The 27,399-nt window shown below is 31.7% G+C and overlaps 1 protein-coding gene across 1 annotated transcript; it reads right to left on the reverse strand.

The window, feature by feature from the left end:
* Nucleotides 1-50: 50 nt before the first annotated feature.
* Nucleotides 51-21,587, reverse strand: LOC132728963 (C3 and PZP-like alpha-2-macroglobulin domain-containing protein 8). Its single transcript, XM_060714691.1, has 22 exons — nucleotides 21,569-21,587; nucleotides 19,531-19,551; nucleotides 19,204-19,224; nucleotides 18,603-18,632; nucleotides 18,234-18,303; nucleotides 17,125-17,242; nucleotides 15,693-15,806; nucleotides 15,109-15,168; nucleotides 14,686-14,829; nucleotides 13,746-13,887; nucleotides 13,362-13,538; nucleotides 12,832-12,913; nucleotides 12,138-12,294; nucleotides 11,822-11,902; nucleotides 11,439-11,604; nucleotides 10,944-11,155; nucleotides 10,608-10,769; nucleotides 3,092-3,154; nucleotides 1,268-1,377; nucleotides 839-986; nucleotides 522-627; nucleotides 51-157 (listed from the first exon to the last, which is right to left on the reverse strand). Exons 1-22 carry the CDS (start codon nucleotides 21,585-21,587, stop codon nucleotides 57-59), a joined length of 2,304 nt encoding a protein of 767 aa, XP_060570674.1. The 3' UTR covers nucleotides 51-56.
* Nucleotides 21,588-27,399: the final 5,812 nt, after the last annotated feature.

Here is a 27,399-nt window from a genome sequence, read left to right on the forward strand (position 1 = left end):
GAATCTGATCATTATACATATTCATCGTTATTAGAAATTATATTATTTACCGTTCCTCAATTGTCAGCACTGGTACAGAATCCACACATAGGACAAATGTTACAAATGTTTGAGCTCTTCAGCAGTCCAAACTCATATCTAGTTATTGCTTGGTGAACTGGAAAAAATCCAAATTGGAGAAAAGAATTGATGTTTCAAGTTTCAAACAGCAAATGAAAATGATGTATAACACTAATACATGTATAAGTGTGTGGACTTTAAGATCCTACAACAGCAAAGATAACACTAATTATCTAGTTTCTACATAAGTGTAAGCATCACTGAGAAATGAACAGAGCATTTTCTTTCATGCATTTAATCGTTGTAAAAACCTTTAATGTTTTCATTAGTTTAAAATGTAATTTGCTAGTATCTTCTTATCTTCTTTATTGTACCAATAAATTGTTCCTTTCAATAAATGTGAAAAAAAATGCGTAAATGTCTTTTGCTGATGGCTCACTTCAATTGACATTCTATTTTACCTGGGTCATAGTAGTCGTATGCTTTCACGTGACATGCTTGACTTTTAACAACAGGGTCAACACGGTCCATTTTCACATCAACACAAATGCTTGTACTAGGTTTAACCTTCATTTGAAATAAATAGCATGAAATCTAAGTCTATCTACCGCTTAACTTGTTTCAATGGTCAAAATTTACAAGAGTGAACCATAAAATAAACGTGTATTTAATAGAAGTACAGGATCTTAGCAAAAACGTTCCCTGAATGGCATATAAATGCAAAACATATTTTGCTATTAAAATGTTAAATGTTTTTATATGATCTCTTGATACCTACACCATTGAAATATAGAGCGATTATTCTGCCATTTGTTTCGTGTTTCATTATTATACTCTGACGGTTCAGTACAGTGGCATTAGACTGAAAGCCAGTTGGCATTTCGACCTCCATAAGTAACATGCCACTATCCAATCTTCCATTCCATCTTGCATGAAAACAAAATTATAAGGTGTTAAATGTTCAACATACAACAGAACATATCAGTAATTAAAATCAATCATTTTTAAACTTCTTATCTTAATCACTTTCAATAAAAAAATGTTTAAAGATGTATAACAATAAATTCATGTTAAATGTAAAAGATCAGCTGAACTTTTCTATGAAAATATATGTGAGTTTTATAGTCTGATCCTTGAAGGTTCATTCAAGAATTATCTCGGAAAACTGTTTTTATAATATTATTTTGCCAATGGGAGTGATGTTTACCTTAAGCACGATTTAATCGAAACAGTATTTATAAGCTCTGTTGTAACTGTCACGTTAACTCCGATCTTATCATCAATTTCATTTCCAGTAACATAATAGGAAGTAGATACCTGTACAAAGTAGGTGACATAAATAGATATATAATGTTCATATATTTTGGCTGGATTAACGAAAATTCTTGCAAAGTCATATTGATTAAAAACTTAAACAACTGTTTAATGAAAGGAGAATGGTGAGAATTGAGTGGGTGCAAAAGGTTCAATCAAAATGAAATCTGTCGTTTTCATCAAATGCAAGTTCAAACCTCTCCTTATTCTCCAATCCAAAAAACAGTCGATTTTTTTTAATAAAATTTGAAGGTGTAATTTGAACTTAAGAAAACATATTTACTAGCAGATTTTTCAAACAGTTATACCTTTTCGGTGTGTTAATGCTACCTTTAGAGAAAACAATTATTGACTAAGCTGAAAAGAATTAACATGCAAAATTAATACAGACGTGTTTTACAATACGATATTTTCTAAGACACGGAAGTTGTATTTCGCGCATGCGCATTCCGTATAAGGCAAAAAGCAGTAACGAAAGAAACATTTTATCAGTATTCAACTACTTCATTAACGACTTGACCTAGACTAAATGATTAAGCACGAGTTCCGAATAGTTTATTTTGATAAATAACGATGCAAAGTGAATTTAAGTAATAAAAGGTGTAACCATATAAAATGTAATAAAATATGCATGACTAACAATTCAATGTTCCAGAAGTACATGCATTATCTATCTGCTTAAAGTATCATCATACGGCTTATACATCAGTAATTTACATTAAAACAGCATGGTATTCAAGATAAACTCATATCACTCGTCCATCATTCGTCCATTGCATAATACATGTATAACACAATTTGTATTGTCCTTTAATAGCGGTAAGTCCTAAAGAGATAGACACGTGTCGGTTTGTTTCAGCCAGTTTTCAATATTAATCAAACGCGACGTTTAAGTACCATGGAAAAGATATTCACATAAATTTTGATGAAGATTATTTAAATTATTTCTTTAACATATTTCAATCTTTTCTGTGTTTGGAATTAATTTTGTGCAGCATACAATTACATTAACATAGATTTTGAAGATTTGTTACGATTAACTAGGTAAAAATGTCAAGATTTTAATATCACATATCAACATATTTATGTTATTTTTAAATATATATGGTTATGGCATCGCAGGCAAATCAGATCAAGGATAAAATCTGGAAAACTGAAAACTAAAACCATTTTCATAGCCATTCATTATCTCATGTCCATTACCTTTTCAGAATAATGATTTACCTCGAGTTACTATGCTATTATATAAATCTCTTTAGTTTTTTTTAAATAAACTATGAATAAAGAAGACCGTTTTTCTTTCTTTAATACACTTCCATATTTTCACAATAATATACTCAGTAATGTTCAAGTCCGACATGGTGACATACACGAAATCTTCTTTTTCTGCTTAATTTATGGCAACAATGGACCCAAAGCTATAAAGACAATTTTTGTCTATCGTAAAAGTTTTCACCGTCAACTTTTGCGGAACTGTTTATGAATTTTACTACATTAATATGTAGGATCTTTTGCCCTACACAAATTGCACATGCGCGGGAAAATTATCAGGTAACGGTCCGCATCGTAGAAATGTCTGCAGACAAAGATACTTCTTTCAACATTACATCATGTCTAACATGTAAATAATTTTCTGATTTATAATTGAGTCGATATACTTATTTCAACATTTAAAAAATATCATGTAAATGTATCATTATAATAAAAAATAACTTACATCGATTACCGCTAAACCTGATCCGTTAACTAGAACCGTTATTGTTTCAACATCGCTTGGTACCTATAATATTTCATGATAAATACCTTACTGAAAATAGTTTAGTATATATACATGTATAACTTCTTAACTTAACAAAACATTTAGGTTTTATCCTAATAATGTGTTGGAATTTAAACCATGTTTTAAATTTGCATTGTAATTTTTTCAACATGCAACCTTCTTATAATAATGTTGCAAAATAATTATGTCTTGCTCATTATGAAGATGATTGTTTGTTTGTTTGTTTTGGGGTTTACGTCACATCGACACAGTATAGGTCATATCGCGACGTTCCAGCTTTACTGGTGGAGGAAGACCTCGGGTGCCCTTCCGTGCATTATTTCAGACACGAACGGGCACCTGAGTAGAACCACCGACGTTCCGTAAGCTAGCTGGATAGCTTCCTCACATGAAAGAATCCGAAGTCCCTGTCGGGATTTTTGAACCCCACAGAGATTTGGGGGGAAGTGGTTTTAAGTTTAACGAAATTAACCATTTGGCCACGGAACCCCCTGAAGATTATTGTAAAATGAGGGTTATGGGGAAAAGGTTTTTTTTTTGGGGGAAGGCCTTTCCCAAACAAAATTTCCCTTACATTTTTTGCCACCCTTCCCTTTTAAGTTTTCGCCTTTTTTAAGGAATTCGAAAAAAAAGTCCCTTCCGTTTGGGTTTATTTTAAATTTTTTGGGAACCCCCGATTTTTTCAGGTTTTATTTTCGGGAATTTTTTTTTTTAGGTCAATCAGTAAAACTTATTTCAAATTGCTTTTTGGGTTCCCATTTTTCCCTTTTTATAAGTGAGAAAACTTGACAGTTTATCGGTATACAGTCAGTGTTTGGGAATTAAGCTGTTTGCGGATAAAATATTTAGTTTAATGACTTTTAAACAGCTTTTATCTTTTACTAAAACTGTCAAATTTTATAACATTTAATAATTTTGTAATTCAGTACAGTATTTATAAAATGTATATATCATATTTAGTTGTTTTTGTTTTTTTATTTTAGTGTTCAAATAATTTATTTTTGTTCTCTGTGATCATACAGTAATAAAATGAGCCGCGTCACGACAAAACAAACATAATGGGTTTGCGACCAGCCTGCGCATCCGCGCAGTCTGATCAGGATCCATGCTGTTCGCTTACCAACTCTATTACAAGTAGAGAAACTAATAGCAAACAGCATAGATCCTGATCAGACTGCGCGGATGCGCAGGCTGGTCTGGATCCATGCTGGTCGCAAACCCATTATGTTGGTTTTGTAATGACGCGGCTCAAATGTACTAACATGTATTAAACTAAGTATCAAAAAGGAAAGGATGTAGTAAAAAAACGTCTGAAACACCAGAGTAGGTTTGAGATATTATTAATCGACAGGTTTCGGTCGATAATAACCTTCATTAGGATAATTAAGACAACTTTACTGCAAGTAATACAAAAAAATGGTCACAAAGAGTTGTTTCCACAAACAAACGCACATGCACACACGCACGCACACACTGCAAATTCATAAAGATCAACAAGATTTATAACTGTACATATTTCGAACATAACGCACACACAAAACAGCACTCATTCATTTCGGTTACCTTCAGTAATACGGTATTCGTTTTAGAGTTACCTATTATTTACAAGAGCACCGCAAGGCGGAGCTTTATATGCCCGAAAGTGATTTTTAGTAAGGATGAAGCATTTGTAAGATATAGGATAGGGAATCAAATAAAGTATTGCCTCCTTCAAAATGCGATCCTCCTTTTAAGTTGAAGAACCTTCATATATATACAGTTGCAGTTTCTAAGCACCACAACTATGAAGTTGTTATCTTGTAAAGTAAAATGCTACGACGAATGAATATATTGGCCCAAATGGAACTTCAGTTATGCTCAGGAAAATTTTTTTTAGATTTAAGTTAACTTAAACCTTTACCTTTACCCCTTTTGGGCCCCCAAAAACAATAGGCGTCTTTTCCCAATAAAGGAAATCATCCTAGAATTTTGGAAAATTTTGGGCCAAAAGGAACATAAGTTTTCTCCGGAAACCCAAAAAAGCTAACGGGAAAGGGGGGGGTTTATGTTTCCTTTTTTCTGATCTTTATTGGGGGTATTTCTCCATTTAAAACCCGAAAATTAACCCCCATAAACCCAAATCAGTTTATGGGATTTTGTCTTTTTTTTAACATAAATTAAAAAGAAGCTCTAGGCATAGGGGCCTTTTTTCAAATTTTTATGCATCTTTAAATTTCCCTCACCAGAGGAGGCTAAAAGGGGGATTAATGTTTAAACAATTAAGTCTGACCTGAAAAGGCCCCAAATGTGTGTTAAACTTACCGGGGGAAAATATCATTTTTTGTTGTGTTCCACTCTGTTATTCTAATTCTTTATATGATTATACGGTTAATTTTCACAAGATACGTAAGGATGTGAGTTAATAAAATGGAATGAATGAGAACATTTCGAGGTAAAATTCCATTGTTCTTTTCTTTTTTAAACTAAGCTACTTTAGATGTACAATCTCATTAAAATCAGATCATCGTTTTTGCTCCGTTACTCTTCGCTACGACGAGCGTAGGGTAGTGAAGCGACAGTAGGATATGATTTTAATGAGTGTTTAGATGTATTACTACTTACATTAATAAATCTGATTTCTCATTGTTTTTTTTAAATGTTTCATTTAATTATTAACATTTAATAAAATTTTTTGTTCATAAATTTCATTTTAATATCACACTTATGATTAATCTAAATCAATACCGTTTTTATACTAAAAATCAATAACAGTTATTTTGTATACCAATTTCAGATCAATATATAACAAGACAATATTGCTCGTTTTGAAGCATTTTCACACAATAAAGATGACACAAATTCATATATGTCTGAAGAAAATAGATGTACTCTCTTGGTTCAACTAGGCTAAGCGTAATAATGAACAGACCAGTAAGACGAACACTGAAGAATATTTTGCCAGATGAAAGGTACATCACAAGACTTAATTTTCATTTTTACACATAAATAAAGTTCAGCTACAGTAAAAAAAACATTATAAGTGCAATTAAAATATAAATTGATATATTTCTAGAAATGTCATAGTTCTTGTTACCACTTCCACTTCATAATAAATGTATATATATTTTTCAGAATTTCCTATTGGTAACAGTAATGAACACAAATTGACAACTATTTGAATCGCCTTTAATTGTTAATATCTTTCTTCATGGCATTTTGCAGAACAGATGATAAGAAAAACTATCAAACAGGTTCAAAGAAGAATTACAGAAAAACTGAGGAAGAAAATAAACAGTGATATTGAACTTTTAGTTACAAAAAAACTTTTAAATGATAACAGTTCAATATCTGTTTTATACAGGATTTTTCAATATATGTATATTTATTACAGTTTTCAATGTTTAAAACATCAAGCAAAAAACATTAAGAGCTTTTATTATGAAGCAAGCAAAACGAAACAGCTTGACTGATAGAAATAGATAGATGTTGCAAGCTGACAAAAATGTATTTTTACTTTATATTTTAAAGGACCATTTGTTTAAATTGTTTGCTGTCTTAAATTCAAATAAAATAATTAAAAAAGAAATCAATCCGCATTATTACTTTGTTTTTAACATTACTTTGTTTTTTTCAACATTGTGCTTTGGTTACATATATGGTAGAAGCTGCAGGGGAATATGTTAACTTTGGTGAATAACATTTAATATTTTGTCCTTCTTATTGCATTATATACTGATAGTTGAATATATCTTGGAATGTAAAAAAGTGCCTGAGCTAGATTGATGTCTTTCCTAATACCCCCCTCGACCGTGCAATGGTTTCCGTGCACATGTTTTCTGCAAATTTCAGTCCCATACAGTAAAGAAATGTCTGGGGTTTTGGTTAGTCCGTCAACACCTTCTGGAAGTTGCCGTGGTAACCCCCAATGATTTTGTTAATTCAGGTTAGTACAGGCTTTTCCAACAATGGGGTATGACCCATTATCTAATCGGGACCAACTGGACAAGTGCAATAATGCCTAATGAACGCATCACCATTTTTTACCTTTTGCATTAAAAATTTTTAAATGTTTTTCAATTAAATGATTTGTAAAATTTGTTAAATATTCTAAAATATTTAATAAAAATTTTTTAAAATTAAAAAAAACAGTTTTTTTTTAAAAAAAATTTTAAGGGTTTTTTCATTCGTTTTCTTAGCCCTGATATTGTGTTTTTTTCCCTTGCTGTAAACAACACTATTTTGTTTTAAAAAAATATGAAAAAACGATTTAAATGTAAAACGGGCGGGGGGTGGGCTTTTTGTCTAAACAAAATTGTTTTTTTGGATTTTGGTAAAGGGTGGGCGTTTAAAGGTTAAACCCCGTTTCTTTTGAACATCCCCCCCATAAAATTTTTGGGTTTCAAAATAAAAAGTTTAATAAAAAATGTTTTTTATTTCAATGGCTAAATTTAGGGGAAGTATGGTACAGAATTCAGCATCCAACTGGTTACATCTATTATCAGTTAATTGCTTTATACATTCTTGACCAACATGTGTTAAGGTAAGCAATGAAATACTGATAACACAGATAATGTCTGTATAAGTTGCAACGAGTTAACCTGATATTTATACGTGACATAGAATATTAGAAATTACTTGGAATTATCATAAACATTTATTCACTTTTCATGTCTTGAAAACATGTATATCATTCACTGTATATAGCGTAAAATAAACCTTGTTGTTGATTTATTTATCTCCAGTATAGATTTTTGTAATGTTAAATATAACTCTCAACAATTATATAGTACTGTCAGTACTATATTAAGATCTCTAAATCTTTCGGCCATATATTCGTAATATGTTTACATAGAGCAGATACTAGAGCTTGCCCTGTTAGCTTCGTTTTGAGAAATCTATGAATATGTATGAGGTAATATTAAGAAGGGTCTATTGGATGTTTGCCCGGACAGACGGACGCCAGAGGGTATAACATAATATGCCCGAAATTGTTTCGGGCATATAAAAAGCAGAAAGGAAAAGTAAAGAAAGTGAAAATACAAAGGAACACCAATGCAGAAGACACATGTACAGTTTTTGACCATTTGTTAACTTAATTGTTTTCATTCATGTAAGTAACATAGTTTCATATATAAGTATTCGTATCTATTTCTAATTAATATTTTCAAATGAATAACCAGTTTATCGAGATTAAATGCAAGATATTATTTTTCATAAATAATCTGTCCGAATATAATTTAAAAAGATAAGTTAAATTGAGGTGTGTGTGTATTCCTTTTTCTACACTATATATGTAATATTTTGCAACAAAAAGAATAACTTTTTCTTGCATCTGCATGTATGTGCCTTTGAAATTAAGAGATATATTCTTTTTAGTAAATTTCTATACTATTTCTTTCTTTTAAATATTCTATTAAATATGTCCAAAAAAGCTGCGTGTATGAACATTGCCATAAGAGGTGTTCAACAGATTTAATGTCCACTGCACAAAAATCACAAAGACTCGAGGAAAAAAGGTTTAGTCTTAGAAGAATTTTGTTTGTAGCAATTATGTATGTAAATATTAATATTGAAAATTTCTGAACTTAGTGTATATCGTTGTTGTTAGAATATGTTTGTATGTTTAGTTCCAACATATATTTTCGTTTCCTAAGATATTTTCCAACTAATTTCTAGCATGCGTTTTGAATGTGTTATCATTTTAAATTGATTTGCATATAAAAATTTAATTGCCTCATTTGGTTTTAAGGAAAGGCGCTAAATGTTTTTAATTGGTGTGTTTATAATGACATTGTCTAGACTGATACAAGTAATGACGTCAGTATGTTTATTTATATAAAAGTCAGATATTCAATGTAATCTGCATCAGAGTTTCATGAATAGCAAGGTAGAGGTAACACAGATGAGAGCATAGATCAGTTTTGCTAAAGCAAAGGATTTGATACTATTAACATTACCAAGGAGTGTAAAACGTTTTCGGTGTTGCCATTGCTTAAAGTAATTTTCAATATATTAAATTATAGGTTCGTAATTCTTTTGAAGAGTTAAAGTAGAGTTTGTACAAAATTTCATAACTAAAGATATTGCACTGTCAGAAGTCAATTGGACAGTATTTAGATTCGGTCTAATTTTAAAACGTGAAATTTCTTTCGTTTCATTTTAGGCCTGAAATGGTGTTGAAATCATCGAGTAATGCAATAAATGTTTCAAAAGATCCATTCTACCCATCAGTTACATACGTTGCATCATCCGCAAACAAAAAGATGTTGACCTCAATTTCATTTATGGTTATCCCCTATATTTTTTCATGTTTAATGATACAGTTGGAATGGAGTCGAATGCTTTAAAAAAATATACGAGAGAGTGGAAATCCTTGCGTACACCTCTAATCACTTTAAAGACACATGTCACTTATCAATAAGACTGTTTTGTGGATCATTGTATAAAAGTTTTATCCACTGTATTATTTACCAGTTTCCCTAAAAACCGAGTATCTTTGTTTGTTTATGGTAACAGAGTGATGACACATTGTTTCTGAATTTCAGTCAAATTTCTAATTTCAAAAGAATGTTTGATAGAGTTAATGTAGATATATTTTATATCAGACCCAAAGATTTTATAAAATTATGTTGCTTATCCATCTGATCAAAGACTTTTATTATCATTTATATTTTAAGAGCTGGTAAAAATTAACTTTAAGTAAGTTCGCTATCTAGAAAAATTTGTTCTATATCACTCATTTTTGTATTGTTGGAACCATAATCATACCATAGATATCATGTTTAATTGTTTATCTTCAATAAGTCACATTAAAAATCAGTATTTGTGTAATTTAATAGAGTGAGCTTTTTTTTTCACGCCGGCTAACTTTCAGTTTAATTTTGACTGTGAGGCAATCATGGCTTGTTTTCAAAACATACAGGCTTATCATAGAGTTATAAGAATTTAATGGCAACAGTTAATATTATATACGTTGAATATAAAATACAACTTTACACAGTTGTTTTTAAAACAAGTAAATAATCTTTTTTTAAAGTATGACCAAAGTACAATGATTGATTTAAAGAAAAAGGTTATATAGACAAAATGTTCTATTTGACCACAGAAAAATATAGTTCTGATTTCAGAAGAACGGTCATGTCTTGTAAATTGACTAAAGTGTCAATTCTTTGGATCATTACATATTGTATCAGAGATGGTCAATTTCAATTTCAGATATACATGTCCGACAATCCTTACAAAAGCAATTGCACTTGCAAATGTCATCACTTAACTATCGTTGAAACAAAGCTGTATATTGTCTTACTGAAGTTGATTTTGATCTTTATATTTTTTCACTTTTACTTTTCTGCTGTACTTAGGAAGAAAAGTTGAAACTAAATGCATATACTTTTTGAATTACAAAGCACACTAGTTTTAAATCTCACGTGGTATTTATGTAAATAAATACGAAGATAATTGAATGGATACTTACCTCGATTCTGTGTACGAAGTCGAAAGTAGCAGAGTTAATTGAATATTCATGTTTGAAATTCCCTGAACTAGATAGTCTAAAAAATACCCCGTAGCCTGGACCTGGTGCACCATTCCCGCTACTTGCATATTCGGCCATTGCTTGTATTGATATAATTGTGTCCTGAAAGTTATGTTATCAGCAATGATATAGTCAGCATCAAGCAACACACTTTAGACAGCTACTGAGTTTGATGTCTATGTATCCACTCTGTCACTGTTATGATTCCGTATATGTATTATAGATTCAGTTTAAGCCATCATGATCGTAACTATATATATGTATAATGTTCATTACCTGAGTAGAACTCTGGCCACCAGTCGGGTTTCGTTGTGACACAAGCCATGTTACGATAGGGAAAGCCTCTGAGAAGTATCCAAGTTTCATGTACGTTAGCAAAGCATATGATGATGCTTCTATATCCTTTGCCGGTGCTCTATCTGTTAATACCTGGGTACCTACTTCCCTCTTGGAGACTTTACGATTAGCTTCCCAGTGAACCTTATCATCTACAAAGAAAATATTTGAATGCGTAAGGTCATGAATAACATATCTTAATGCTATCAGATTAAAGTGTTTTCTTTAAATCTTTAAAAAAACTTTATATCTAGCTTTAAGTAACTTAATTTTGAATCATATTTATTGAGAATATGTATCGCATATTGTTTGTGTTATTACGACTTCAAATCATTTCCTACTCGAAACATTTAAACACTTGATAAATGAGACTCTTCTAACTAATAACAGTTTTCATATCATCTTTATTTCAGAAAATGTATATTGAAATAAAACCATCGTATATTGCAGCATCTTTCAACTTCATATAACATGTTGATCTCAAATGGCTGTTGGCACTTGCAAGAGCGTAGCAAAGAATGGCAAGTGTATAAGAATCTGTGACATCGTGAAGTTTTCCTTCCAAATATGACGAAGCCTTTGTAATTGCGCTGGTTAAACCCTGTTTTAACAGAACTAACTATGTTATTATCTGTACAATGCCTGAAACTTTCTATTTTCAGAAATCAAAATTCTATTTTACTTTTATTAAAGGTCCACATATGCAATTATGTAATTACACAACAATATTGATGAATATTTTAATTTAAAGGCTGAATTAATATAACAGGGAATGTCAGTTATCTTGTGGTTATATAGAAAAGTGTTACTTCTATTACCTGAACACCTCCCATGTTTTTGTTTTCTAATAATGAAATTATAATGAAAGCTGACATAGTTATTCCAGAAGAAGTTCCACCCTAAAACAAAAAAAAAATGTTTGTTGTTCGTTACAAAATTTGATACATGAAATGTTCAAATTATAATAAAATATATGTAAAGAAAACTATAATAAAGAAACCAACAATTTACTGAATTTTATAAAAAAAATTGATATATTCGAGAACAACACTAACAATGCCAGAAAAGCAAATTCAAAATCGTTTGAAAATAATTATAAAATGTAAATGACATGAATCTTGCTGCATTGTTTACCTGCATCTGGTAGTCAAGAACCCTTCCAGGCTCTCGAAAAGATCCGTCACTATTTTGATACCTCAGTAACCATGTCATAGCGTTCACCATAATTTTATCATCAATTTGTATAAGCCCTTTCGCTTGCCCAAAGCATTTCAATACGAACGCCGTCAGCCTTTGTATCATAATGAAAATCATGTGAAATAATCAAAATATAGTACCTTTAAAGTAGGAGTGGATATTTCCGCCTGACATAAAAAGGAAAAAAAATGAAATTTTACACATTTCGCGTGTGGAAATATTAGCGAATCTTGCACGAGTAGAATTCAATGACATGTTGAGTGATATTCACGCTAGAGGAAATTTTATCGATTTTCTTGAATTCGCAAATATTTCCGCGTCGCTAACTGAACCACTTATACGATGGATTATCTCCAACAAACAAATGGAGTGAGGTCTAGAGGGTTGATCAATAAATTTGCCACTTGATTATTAATAACGTCCATTATCGTGGTATATATAAATATACAGTAATTTGTAACAGTTATAATTGCTCCGGTGTCATTGGTGAAATTGGAGGATTTGACTAATTACGAATTTATTCAATAATTATATGTTACGTTATATTTTACATAACTGTTAAATATACATTGAACTTTGTTTAAGATAAAGATATACATATATAAATGTATTCATTTGATCGTAAAAATACCAGCTGCTTCCTGACGAATCACGATTTCCAAATGCGCTAAATGAACCGTCATAGCGTTTAAATTTCAGTTCTTGTTGTAATCCTGAAATTCAAAATGGCCAAATGAAAGTCTGAATGGCAATTAAGCAACCTATTGCGCGTTTCACTATTTTTAACTGTTTCTTCTTAAGACAGTGTTTTGTTGTTGTTTTTGTTTTATTTGACAATGGAATAGAAGTTTTGACTTATGTTTATTCGTAACACATAATTGTGTTGTAGTGAAATTTTTATTGTAATCAAATGATCTGATATGTCAAAGATAAGGTTCATGTAGGGAGATTATGCATCACATTCAATCCAAACAGCGAAACACAACAAATATAACAAAAACTAGATAATATAATAATATCAATGTCATAAACTTTTTAACAAACATAGGTAACATCCTTATTGTCACTGCTACAATTCTAAAATAAACTATAAAAATGTAAACTGCTTTCTTTAAATGTAAATATTCTTAACAGTCAACCAAATGATGTCAGAACTGTTACCTTCATGCAAACTTTCAGCTGATTTAAGTCGTATTTCTGCAGTCAATTTTCCCACGATAGTAAGATAATCCGTGATGTATATTGTTGGGGCAAAATGAATCATATTCTGCTCCCCGCAACCAGAAGGTATTTTTATCAAACTGTCTAAACCTTCAATACTAGGTACCATGAAATTTCCTGAATTATTTTTATCAAAATTTGAATAAATTTTCAAAAGCAAAGATAAAATTACTCTGAGGTTTATTAATATGGCAGAACTGGAGAATATCATTTGAGATTATTTTTTCTGAATAATTATTGTTAATGTGAAAAATTAAAAAAAAACGTTACGACGCTTTATGTGTCATAATGTAATGAAATTAGAAAAAACATTGATATACTAACCGGTTATAATGATTGTAGTAAATTTGGAATTTTCAACCATATTGTCAGGAGTAATAATGGTAATTTGTTTTGTAACTGGGCTGGAAGCTGGTGTAACGGATATCAAATGTTGTTCATTGGTTGTTTTAAAAACGCCATTCGGCTGGAACAATAACAGTTAATTATTTACTTAATATGTTTTATGAATCAACGGATGTCACATTAATTACATTTATATCATGTTTGGAAATTTATGTCAAAAAAATACACTAAGATGATGCTTTGGACACAATATTGCGAGGTTTTTTATCAATCCTTCAATGCACGTAAAAAAAGAAAAAAATACACGATGTACTGTCGATTTTCTATGATGGGGTTAATTGGGACAGAAATGTTTTAAAGAGTACCATAGACGAATCACCGCCGAACAATAAACCCCAACATAATTGTCGTGGGATTTCAAAGGGAATAGACAGATACAGAGTAATTGTTTGAATGTAAAATGACAATAAAAAATGACCACAATTTCGAAGTCAATATAAATCAATTATGAAATTACATGTTTACTCCTTTTTCGACCGTTTGTTACGTGACTAATGGCCTTTATAGGCGTATATTTTGTTTTCAACAATTTATGTATTAACTTAAAATCAAAATCTATATTTCGTACTTCAAATCACCGCATGTCTTTCACATAATTCAAACAAGATTTCGAATGTATATTTTACAATTTTGAAAATGGAAAATACCTCGAGACGATAAAAATAAAAATAAAAAGGTAAAACAATGAAAATTGAAGAATCGGTGTAATTGAGTCTTTTTAAGGTTACCGTGTTTCTCTATTTTTTATGAGACATATATCTTATATGGTAAACACTAATAGAAGTGAATATCAATACATATATCAATAGCAATACATGACAAAAGATACATAAACTCTTAAACGTGTTGGGAAACTTACCCGTACAACAACACTTTTCATTATTTTGTCTGGTACAGAAAAGAACATATTGTCCATGATAAATGCTTTAACTGTTATATTTAATACTCCAATTTTTTCAGGCTGAAATCGAATGAATGTTGAATGACCATCGTTTCCTTTCACCTGGAATATACAAATAAGAAGTCAATTCTAAATTAAAAACATAATATGAATTACACCCATTCGAACACTTCTTCACCGGTAAAGAAAAAGGTGGTATCAAGTCAACGACCTTACCATATCGGCGACAGTATTTTAACTTATTATAAATTCAATACAATATACCTTAATTAAAATGAATCAATAAGCAATGTTCCTGTCCGTTATATTAACTGTTTAAATAAAAGAAATGTACTTGTATAGTTGATTACTTTTGTATAGTTATTACTAAAGTTAACTTACTTCAGCCGAAGCTGGAATAGGGTTGTTTGGATTATCTGACATCGTTATCCGTATGAAAACCTTTAAAACGAAAACAGTTTTTTTTATTTGTTTTTGTTTTCTTCATTAGCAAATTACCTAATCGATTTTCTTGATGATATAGTGTACACAGAGATAAATTAAACATTTCCTGAATATATGCTTACAGCTGCTATGGCAGACCTTTTATATTTGTCTCATTAACTAACAATCTCTTGTTATCATTTACTGCAAGATTCTCGATGTATGTGTCATAAATATTAACATAATTTCAACATTTAACAGCTGAACCTTTTGAAACATTCAATACCATTACTTCGAACCAAACCTATGTTATATGGTGACTTGCCCCCTTTTCTGCGGAGAAAGTCGTCAGAAGCACCTGTCGGCAACTGAGTAGAACCACCACTTTCTATAAACTAGCTGGAAAGCTTCCTCATATGAAATAGTGCAAGTCCCTGACATAACCCACGGCAGTAAGGGGAGTGGTTAGGAGGCAACACACTTAATCTCTCTGCAATGGACGCTTAATCAAAATGATCAATAGGCTTTATTATTGATTTTACCAGTTTAGTCACAGGGTAGTTATTGAAGACTGAAATCTGGAGGAGAAACTCTTCGCCAAGAACAATCGACGCTGGAAGGTCCATTGTCAGGAAGAACATTTTTCTAACTGTTACCTGAAATAATACTAGCAAATTTAGGTATTTTTACACAGATTTTTAAAATGCCTTCATAATTATGGGGTTGCGCTTACGGCTTGGTAGCACTAAGAGGAAAAACTTTTGAGACATAAGACTGTTGAGGAAATGATAGTCTTTGATAAAGTATTGGAAAGATATATAGAAATATTTAAGTTACAAAGTATTTTACGTACGTTCATTCTCACAAGAAGAGTTGGAAGGTACACATTTGTGCCCGGAGTGTAACTTTTTTTTCAAGGCTTTGAAATTAAGTTGGCACAAATGTCTACAACATCAAGACGACGTGTCGCGTCCAAGAGTCATGTATCTAACTCCAAGTAAAGGTGGTAAGTTTGCTATGAATAACATTTCATTTTACGAGAACAATTGTAAGTGACAGTCCTTGTTGTTGATGCTATTTGTCAAAATGTCATCTCAGTTAGTTTTCGCCAATGAACGATGATATCAGCTCGTGGTCGGTCCCCTTTAGAAGCGCCAATATCCGCAATGTCAAAAGGCACAACGGGAAGGCAAAACTATGTATGACAACGCAGAACACGGTCTAAGCCAATTTTGTCGTTTTAGGCGAACATTAGGGTTTTGTTTCTCTATCTTATTGCAGCATCTGATCTGTGATATTTGTGCTTGTGGAGGCCGTTAAAAGTCGACCAATACAATATTAACAAACATGTAATGTTTCCGGTCCTTGAATAACGACATTTTTTGTCTGTATCTGTTTTGGTAATTAAGTTCCTTCTATTTGACCTTTTTCAACTTGTGTGTTCAGTGGTTTTAACACTAGCCTACTTTTGACGTCGTAGTTTTATGTAAAAATTTCATTTACATAATAACTGACAAATACTAAATTGTACGGATTGAGTAGGAAGCTTGAAAAGCTTTTGAAGAAATCCGCACATTATTGATGTCTTGTTTGTAATATGCAGGCTTCTGATCCTCTTTCAAAATTCCTTTTTATCCTTTTTATCTAGTTTGCCCATTGTTTTTTCTAGAGCAAACGCATTCTTTTACTTGGCGTGGAATGGCAATTGCATTTATATGTTTTGTTATTCAGGGAAAGTAAGATTGTTGGTTTATTACGATACAAGGACTTCTGCTTCTCTCTGTTATTTACTGATATTAGGTATTATAGGTATTGCCTGTGTGAACAGCGTTTAATGACTTTTATTTCTTCATAGCAACTTACTGTTTCTGAATAATTGTTTCTTACAGATAAATTAATTTCCTGTAAGCAAAACTGATTGAAGAACTCAAAAAAATCAAATATTGTACATTTATTTATAGTTTAGCAGTATACCTCTGGCTTTAAATCATAAATTCCAAATCCCGTCTTTGGGTTAAGTGCAAATACTGACGTCACCCACGTTGTCATGGAGTCGGGTACATTCAGATTGACATTTATTTCCCCACTTGACCTAAAATTATAAATAATAAACGCATATAGATATCATTATATAGCATGGAACTGCAAAAGGGATTGTTACAACCTTAAATGTAATGTTTACAAGATTCAGTTTATATTTATACGGTGGCATAGAGGGGACATCAGAGATATTTTATTTATTACGTGCACACTCAATAGCTACTACATGCGCACACGATAGCTACGACGTGCAACCGCGATAGCTATTATGAGCGCACACGATAGCTACTAAGTACTACTTGCGCACGAGATAGCCTCTACGTTGGTCAATCATTACCAGGGCATGTAAAAGCTATCGCGTCTGCACGTAGTATGTATCGCGTGCGCACGTGGTAGATATCGCGTGCGCATGTAGTAGCTATCGTGTTCGCATGTGGTAGATAAAATATTTCTGATGGCCCCTAAATGCAACCTTAAGTTTTATATCATTTGATGATATATTTATTCTTCTTATACATGTACGTATACAGTATTTATTTTCATATTTCAAGTGTGTCGTTAAATAATCAATTTGAGAATTTACATAAATGGTTAAAATCAAATAATGTATCAAATATTCCATTACAATAAATTTTGGAAAAAAAACCTCGACAGCAATGAAACAAAATTCAAAAAGTTGAAAGATGCCGACTCGGTTTTATTTAGCTTGTTTGTGGGAAATATTGAAAGTGTCCCATTCTTTAGCGCTGGCTTAAGTAGGTATGTGCCGACAAAACAGAGCTATGATTGTATGAAGTGTTTTTATTCTTGTTGAGTTTGTAAATAAAATCCCTTTATTTCTGATTCTGAATAAGTCCATCTCCTAACTTTCTAAATTTTTAAAATAAATAGTCTAGCCGGACACACTTTTACTAAAAGCCTATAACCACTACGATAATATCGGAGAAGATTTAAAATGAAAACTGGTTGTTCGTGAGTGTGGATTCTTGAGTAAGGTGATAAATTGTTTTGACGTATTTATATTGCAAATAAAGATATCTAACCCAATTCTATAATCATCCCATAACCACGTGTCGGGAAACCTAGTCCGAACGATTTCCTCAAGGGATGGACCTGCAAACATTGATTTTAATAATCATTTTACTAACGAAGAAAAACCTAAACTTTCAAAGTACAACTAAAAAAATGTTATTTCAGTAAACAAAGTGAAATTCGTGATAATAGAGAATCAATTATAATTCAATTTTGCAGTAGCGTCTGCATTCTTCGCGCTGAACACCAATCGATTATTAAATGTTCAATTGGGTCGTAGGCAACTAGCGGCGTATTTAAATGTTGACTTTAAATAACTAACATTTAAAACAGGTTATAAATACAGAATGTAAGAAACACATAGCCTAAATATTACTCACCAGGCTCAAGTATGTTATCTTTGGCCAATCCTTAAACAGTAAAACAATAGCCATGTTACACAAAAAATCATATGTTTTACGATTAAGATAGATAAGTATTAAAATTGAATGTGTTAAGCATATTTCCGTGCACCTGGCTACTTCTATATATACAATGGTATCAATAAATACATTAGCAGATTGTCACATATCAGAAAGTTATTTTCAAATATTAACTGATGAGCATTTGTGTACAAATCATTTAATGAAAGTTATCATTATCCATTATCATCATGGTTATTCTTCAGATATATTTAACAGCACATGATTAAAAGAAAATGATACAATAAAATATTTGTTACAATTTTGCATAAGTAAACTGACAATGCGTTTCCTTAACGATGCCGAAAACTATTTCAGGATGATATTGTATAGTTAGTTTTTTTAATAGTTATCCTGGTAATATGAAATGAATCATGTTTCCATACATCACAGTTTTTGCTCTAACGATAGCATGGAATCAAATCAATGTTCCGATTTACGACTAATACGTTGCAGGAAGAAGATATTGCTCAGAAAGTATAAAGCAAGTATAAAGCACTCATTACTGTAAAACACTTACCGTCCATAAGCATTGGCGGTCCTGGAAAATGTAAGTTTAATAATCATATCTTGTAGCAAAGGTTCCACTGTTTCTTTTTCCAACATATTATTGTTGCATATCGGAAAATAACAAAGACTATTTTTTGAGTAATTCTTAAAAATTGGGGCTATATAAAAAAGGCATCATTTTGTGTTCAATCCTTTTCGATAGAAAACACTAACTAAAACATAATGACATTTCTCATCTGTCAATAAAAGCATATGATATCCGATATACGACTAATCTTTGCGGATATATTGCTCAAAAATGATTAAAATAACTTATGTATTACGGTAAAACACTTACCTGCCGCCATCAGTGGCATACCTGAAAGATGTAGTTTAATAATAACATCTTTTAGCAAACGTTACAACGTTGCGTTTTTATCGTTGTTCATAAAGCTTATAAATAATGATTCCATAAATAATGGTTCCTTCGGTTTTGTTTGCTTTATTGTCTGGTTTGTAGGTCTATCTCTAATACACTTGTGATAATATATCGGCGGCTGGTCCGCCTTATCGGCTTTTCTGAACAACTAACCAAGCTATTAAAAGTTTCTTAACAAGTGGCCGATTTCTAATTTTACACTGTTTCTGAACCGCAGTTGCCATACAAAGTTCGATTAACCTTTATGTCCGCGAGGTCAGTTTTCACGAAGAAAATTTTTATACAGTTTGATATATAAGTTTACAATATTAGTTTGTGAAAAAAAATAAAACATTTTATGTATGAATGGTCAGAAAGGGACATTATGGAATCCTTTTATGTAGATCGCATGCGGTCCAGGAACAAAACTGACATAACAAGTAATTGGCATAAAGAGAAACATTCGTTACAAATGTATTTAGTCTTTCATTTAAATGCCAGACTGTACCCCCGAATACTAATTAGGAAGTCTCTTTTTGTACCAACACATTCTGTTAAGCAGTGTTTCTGAATTAAAGTATACTCAAAAAAAATTAGTAACATCACTAACAATTATATTAGTGTTGTGTCAGTTTTGATAAAACCCTACAAAAAGTGAAATTTAAAATTACCAACGTCAATAATATTTATATCCTTTGAGAAAAAGTTCCAACTTTTTTTAAACATATTTTATTTTACGGAAAAAAACAAAACTATTTTAGAAATTTCTTTAAAATTTGGGGTATATAAAAATTGTAAGGGGCAGCTTTTGTGTATCATTTTTTTCACAGAAAACAAATTAAAATAATAAATTTTACTAAACGATAAAAGTCTAATCCGTATAGACTAATCTTTCGGAATATTGGCCAGAATGGGTTTTAAATAACTTATTTTTTACGGAAAATACTTTCCCCCCATGGCATCGTCGCCCTCACTGAAAAAGAATTTGTAAAAAAATCTTTTACAAATTACAACGTTTCTTTTCATCTTGTTCAAAGCTTATAAATAAGATTTGTTTCCCTATAAAAAAACGTGTCAAACGCATGGGCACATTTTTCCTTCGGTTTTGTTTGCTTTAATGTCTGGTTTGTAGGTCTATCTCTAAAACACTTGTGATAATATATCGGCGGCTGGTCCGCCTTATCGGCTTTTTCAGAATAACATACCAAGTTATTAAAAGTTGCTCTTTCTAATTTTACACTGTTTCTGAACCAGAAGTGCCATGCAAAGTTCGATTTACCTTTATGTCCGAGGTCAGTTTTCACGAAGAAAATTTTATACAGTTGATATATTTACAATAGTTTGTGAAAAAAATAAAACATTTTGTTTAATGAATGTCAAAAGGTGCATTATGTTATACCTGTTATGTAGATCGCATGGGTCCAGTACAAACTGACCTAATAATTAATTGCATAAAGAGAAACATTCGTTACAAATGTATTTTGTTGATACTATCATTTAAATGCCAGACTGTACCACCAAATACTAATTAAGGAAGTCTCTTTTTGTACCAACACATTCTGTAAGCATGTTTCTGAATTAAAGTATACTCAAAAAATAATGTAGTAACATCACTACAATTATATTAGTGTTGATGTCAGGATTTGATAAACCCTACAAAATATAAATTTAAATTACCAACGTAATAATATTTATATCTTGTAGCAAAAGTTCCAACGTTTTTTTAACTATATTATTATTGTTTATCGGAAAATAACAAAGACTATTTATGAGTAATTCTTTAAAATTTGGACTATATGAAACTTATAAGGGCAGCATTTTGTGTATCAATCCTTTTCGACAGAAAACACTAACTAAAACATAATGACATTTCTCATCTGTCGATAAAAGCATATGATATCCGATATACGATTAATCTTTGCAGAGATAATGCTCAGAAATGATTAAAATAACTTATGTATTACGATAAAACACTTACTGTCCGGCATCGGTGGCATTCCTGAAAAATGTTTCATTATAACATCTTTTAGTAAACGTTACAACGTTGCGTTTTTATCGTTGTTCATAAAGCTTATAAATAATGATAGGTTCCATATATAATATAGACGAGACATACACATGGGCACATTTTTCCTTCGGTTTTGTTTGCTTTATTGTCTGCTTTGTAAGTCTATCTATAATTCACTTGTGACTGTATATCGGCGGCTGGTCCGCCTTATCAGCTTTTCTGAATAACATACCCAGTCATTATACGTTGCCGACTACTAATTTTACACTGTTTTTGATCCAGCAGATGATACCTTTTATGTAGATCGCATGTGTCCAGTACAAACTAACATAACAAATAATTGCATATAGAGAAACATTCGTTACAAATTGTTGATACTATCATTTAAATGCAAGACTGTTCCACAAAATACTAATTAAGGAAGTCTCTTTTTGTACCAACACATTCTGTAAGCATGTTCCTAAATTAAAGTATACTCAAAAAATAATGTTGTAACATCACTACAATTATATAAGTGTTGATGTCAGGATTTGATAAACCCTACAAAATATAAATCTAAATTACCAACGTTTCGCTTTGTCGACGTGGAATATGATAGAGCTCGTGGCTTTGTAGCTGAACGAAATGATAATGATGATGATGCAACAAAGAAAAAGAGATTATTCATGCAAACCTAAACGAATACTTACCACAATGAAATTAATAAGTAACAAAAATATTTGTAATTCAATAACTATTAAGACTACATTCTCTTAAGCGTGTTCAATAAGAATGGTGAACATTAACAAAACACCAAATAATAGCTACAGTAAAATGCCACCTAACGACCACGCCACAAATAGGACCACGCCGCTATTACGGGCACTTTTTAAAAGTACAAAATAATTGCCTTCTTTATTCATTGAGAAAAATGACCAGTATACCGACCACGCCTCTAATCCGGCATAACGACCACTTCTGTCAGACATTTGTGTGTATTTCTTATCAAAACATTAACCTGTATAACGACCATGCAACATAATGGCCAGACATCACTTGGTGTTTATTGCCCCCATTAATTGTCGTAATCTTCCCTCTGGCGTAAACAAATACACCGGGTCAAATGAGGTCATTAATATATATCGATTGATTAGACGCTTGCTTTACGATGTATCTTTAGCATTCAAGCGTCAACATGATCAGTTTAAACCACTTCTGGCTAATTAATCTAAGCAGCTATAGTGTGAGAAACGATTAATTTGTCGGCGTTATTAGGATGTAATAAACAGGTTAATAGCATTTAAAATTGTTTGTTGTGCATCACAATTTATAGCAAGTATGGTAAAAATTGCTAATTACACCAAATTATCAGTTCGTGTGTGCTTTATTTAGGTATGCAATTAATGTATTGAGAAGTGAGAAGTGCAAATTTCTTAAGATCAAAGATTTAATTCCATTTGTTGTTCTAGGTGAATATAATAGAATTGAGTAAATGAGATTAGGCATCTTTAAGTGTATATTATAACTTGAAAAAATTGAACCTCATTATTTCTTTAGTCTGCATTTCTATTATTGCTATCTTAGCCTGTCAAAAATAAAAACATGGAAAAAAGAAAAAGAAAAGAATTAAATTTAAAAGAGAAAGTTAAATTTATAAATGAAAGTGAAAAGGAGGGTAAAAGCCATTTAATTAAGTACATTTACCATGTGCATAAACTATACAAGGTAAACATTAAGTTAAGTTGGACTTCGTCAGCTGTTAAAGTGACTTATTCACTATTAAGACCAGTTCACTATTAAGACCACTTTGAGTCAGTCCCGTTAGTGGTCTTAATAGAGAGAATTTACTGTATTTATAAAAAAATACAGAGAACTATAAGCACTGCAGAACTTACCTTGTCCTTGACACTCTGTTGGATATCCTTTCGTTGTAAGCAAATCTATTTTTTCCTCAGACACTTTTGCGTCAGAAAGAACTATCAATCCACTTTCCTGTAAGTGTTATATAGTCCTTTTATTGCACGAGTAGTATGCATCTTTTATCAATTGAAAACTAACATTTCTTTCTTTTCTTAGTACTTTTTTTCTTTTCTTCTTGCTCCTTTGAGTACCTTATTTTAATCTTACTTGTTTGATTTGTCTTTTAACTAGTCCTCATTTATTGCTATGCTCTATTCTATCAATATTACATATTCATATTTCTCATATTTTATTATTTATATTCCAATCCTTTCGATATATAACCCGACATACGTAGAAAATTAACTTACGGGGAAGATTTTTTCTTAGACTATATACAATGTATGTCTTCACTTCTAATACATTCCTTTGAATATATTGACTTGTATCTAAATTGTATTATGTCGATTTGTATATATTCTGGAAGTAATTATGACTAACCTCACCAGCATTGTAATTCTCATAATATGAATTCCGTGAAAAATACAACAATTAAAAGTAAACAAACTGACAAAGGAAATCCTACAAAATTAAAGGAAATACATGAAATAAGGTTAATTTAAAAAAATTGTTTCAATTTACAGTTTAGCAAAACGATAACACAAAAATGACATAATTACAATGTAAGTGTCATCTAGATCTCCAAGTGGTCCGTGTGAGCGTTTTACCAATCGTCTAACTTCATCTGCCCGCTGCAAATGGACAATTTGACATGATGAATCATATATAATAGTTTGACCAATTGCAATTTTTAAAGGATTTTATGTATTCCATTGTTGTGCATCTGCATTATAGTGTACTTCCATGATAACAACAAAAGAAATACCAAGAGTAGTTCAATTATGTACACAACTAGATCTGTTTCTGAACGGCACGGTAAACCAAGCTTTATATATTAGGACACCGAATAATAATTAGATGTCAAAGGTCAACAGTGTTTTAAAAAGGCCAAAAGGCCATGCTTTTTGAGTGACAGAGCACATATTCTCAGTTTAGTCTGTAGCTTAGCATAAAGCTGTAAGAAAAGTTCAGTAAGTAATAAGTAATCTTTCAATTTGAAAGTAATGCATTGGTTATACATATTGTTAGGATAACAAGGATTCTATATGCCTAACACCACTTTTGACAATTGATTTCGGAATCCCTTTATGCTTGACATAGTTATGGACCAGAAAGTTATTCGAGCTGCTTTGGTGCAAAGGGCATGACACACAGGCTCATAATGCTAAATATGTGTGCCAACTCGTTTTACGATCACTTGATGCATAACAGAGATTTTCTATCTTCCGACTTTAGTGTCTAGATTTTGCATGACATTTGGCCTCTAAATGTCACCTTGACCTTGGACTTTGAGTTCGAGATCTTGTGCATGACTTATTGTTTTATCACGCTATTCATGTGTGTCAGACTATTTGTTATTAACCGGACAAGAATTTCTAATTGTTGATGTTTGATTTCTAAGTTTGACTTCGAAAATTGTGCTAGAGGTATAATTTTAGCGCATTTCACACCGTCTTCTTATGCTGCACATATTACTTTAAATCCCTAAATGCATAAGTTATGATCCGGACAAGGATTTCAGACGCACTAGATCAATGGTAACACTGTATACCCTCTTTCCATGATTGAGGCGGGGGCATAAAAAGGAAACTATTTTATATTTTGTAGCATGCGTAAAATTGAGTCTCACACTTGTACGGTTGTTTTTAACTAGAGACATTACGTATGTAGATTTCATGGCAGTACGCTGCCTTGTCCATGCTCACATTCTCTAGATCTTTTGAACTTCACTTACAACAGGCCAACTATGTTATTACGGCATAATATCATGATCTCATCTGTGCTTAAGTTCTGCACTAAGGTGTAAAAAAAGATTATCAGTGTCCTCAAAACACGTGATCAGTACATTATTTGGAAATGTATTATATTTAATTAGAACTGTGGCATTATGTATGGCATAAAAAATCAAGTATCGGCATTTGTATTCTGTTTTTATAATTATTTATATATGAAACAAATTAAAGCAACTACTAACGCACGTATATCTTTGCACATACCTTTGCCCGGCTTCTAAAATTGGCTACGTTTTGAGTTACATGAGGGCTGATATCAGCTATCCGATTCACCACCTAAAACATTATAAACGTATTTTGATTTCATGTAATAGTTTATATAAACAACTTTAAATAAAAACCATCCATGAATACCAACATAATTGAAAAATACACATTATAAAGAATATCATTTGATACCTGTTTCAGAAATAATATTCAAAATGAGCATCAATAAAACTAGTGATTATCCAAACTTTGTCATTGTTGGTGTGCACAAAGCCCTGACGGCAGTTTGTTTTAATTTTTCTATACATGTATATATAAATAAACACATATACTTGCAGATATACGTTGTATTAATTATCTATGTTAATAGTTAAACTATATAATACTTTTCTTCATGAACGACGTTTTATCAATCCTAAATAACCGCCGCATGCCATCTTAAAAGTTAAAATGTTATTAATCAGTATGTAACTTTCAGAAAATCCCGTAAAAGTAGTCGATACTTTTTTACGAGTTTATTTTTTTGTGTTTATTTTGTTTGGTTTTTACGGCGTACCGACGCAATTTAGTATATATGGTGCCGAAACAAGAAAAATGACTTTTGCTAGACTCGGGTTTATTTATTGATATTTTGTGAGCATGTCAAAAGTCACGACGCTTGGAATAACAGTTTTGCTTCAAACAAATACAATGCACAATAAATTGAGGATATAGTGAAAAATCTGTAACGTGACGCTTTGTCTCTAGATGGTATAAACGCCTTCGAGAGGACGACTCATCAACGATCGTTCAGGAACCAGATCAGTAACAAAAACACATGCAAACGTCAAAGTAAGAACTCAGGGGTCATTTGTTTGAACTACTGACCCAGTGCAACAGTATATCACGACTCCCATTACGATTAGCGTTTTCACAGTGTGTTACTGAAGTGCGTAATGAGGCTTAGGTAGCTGGACATCATTTTGTCACGTTATCATTCTTATTATACCTGTAAGATATCGTTGTTATCGGTATTTGAGAGGCACTGGTCGCCAGTTTTCCTTATGTATTTATTTTGTATTTTTTGTGATCCATTTTTGTACATGTTCATCAAACTTTACATGGTATATATCACATGTATACTGATTTTGGATGATGCACTATTACTATAAACGAGTTATAAACGTGGTGACAAACCGTTTGGATTATCCCTCATTATTATATAATTATTAAATAAATCAAACATATATTTTGTAATGCTACAAATCTTAAACGTGTTTAAGTGTTGAATACTGACAATACAATAAAACAAACATACATCTGTCCAGAAAATGTCGTTTTCAGTTCCGAATACACGGTTTCTGAGATCCTCCCCCAAGACATAGACAGTAGAGTGCGGGTCAGCTGATAGACGCATGTTTACAATATCTCCCGGCTGTGGCGTTGTGTCATTGAACGACAAATGCACCTTAAAACGGACAATTTTATATAGTGAGAACTACAATCCCTATAGAGGATATGATGATGGTGATGATGATGATGATGATGGTGATGATGATGGTGGTGATGGTGATGATGATGATGATGGTGATAATGGTGATGATGATAATGATGGTGATGATGATTGTGATGATGATGATGATGATGATGGTGTTGGTGATTAGGGTGATGGTGATGATGATAATGATGATTGGTGATGATGGTGATGGTGATGGTGATGGTGATGATGGTGATGGTGTTGATGGTGATGTAATGATGATGATGATGGTGGTGATGATGGTGATGATGATGGTGATGATGGTGATGGTGATGATGATGATGATG

Source organism: Ruditapes philippinarum, unplaced genomic scaffold (assembly GCF_026571515.1).
Source record: "Ruditapes philippinarum isolate M1 unplaced genomic scaffold, ASM2657151v2 ctg4099_1_1_1_1, whole genome shotgun sequence".
In the NCBI taxonomy this organism is placed as follows: Eukaryota; Metazoa; Mollusca; class Bivalvia; order Venerida; family Veneridae; genus Ruditapes; species Ruditapes philippinarum.

Coding starts and splice junctions, on each gene's coding strand:
- LOC132728963 (XM_060714691.1), bottom strand. Junction 15,169..15,692: donor ACTACCCTGTGACTAAACTG/GTAAAATCAATA, acceptor TTCGTTTTAAAG/GTTTTCATACGGATAACGAT. Junction 1,378..3,091: donor CAGGTTTAGCGGTAATCGAT/GTAAGTTATTTT, acceptor TACTTTGTACAG/GTATCTACTTCCTATTATGT.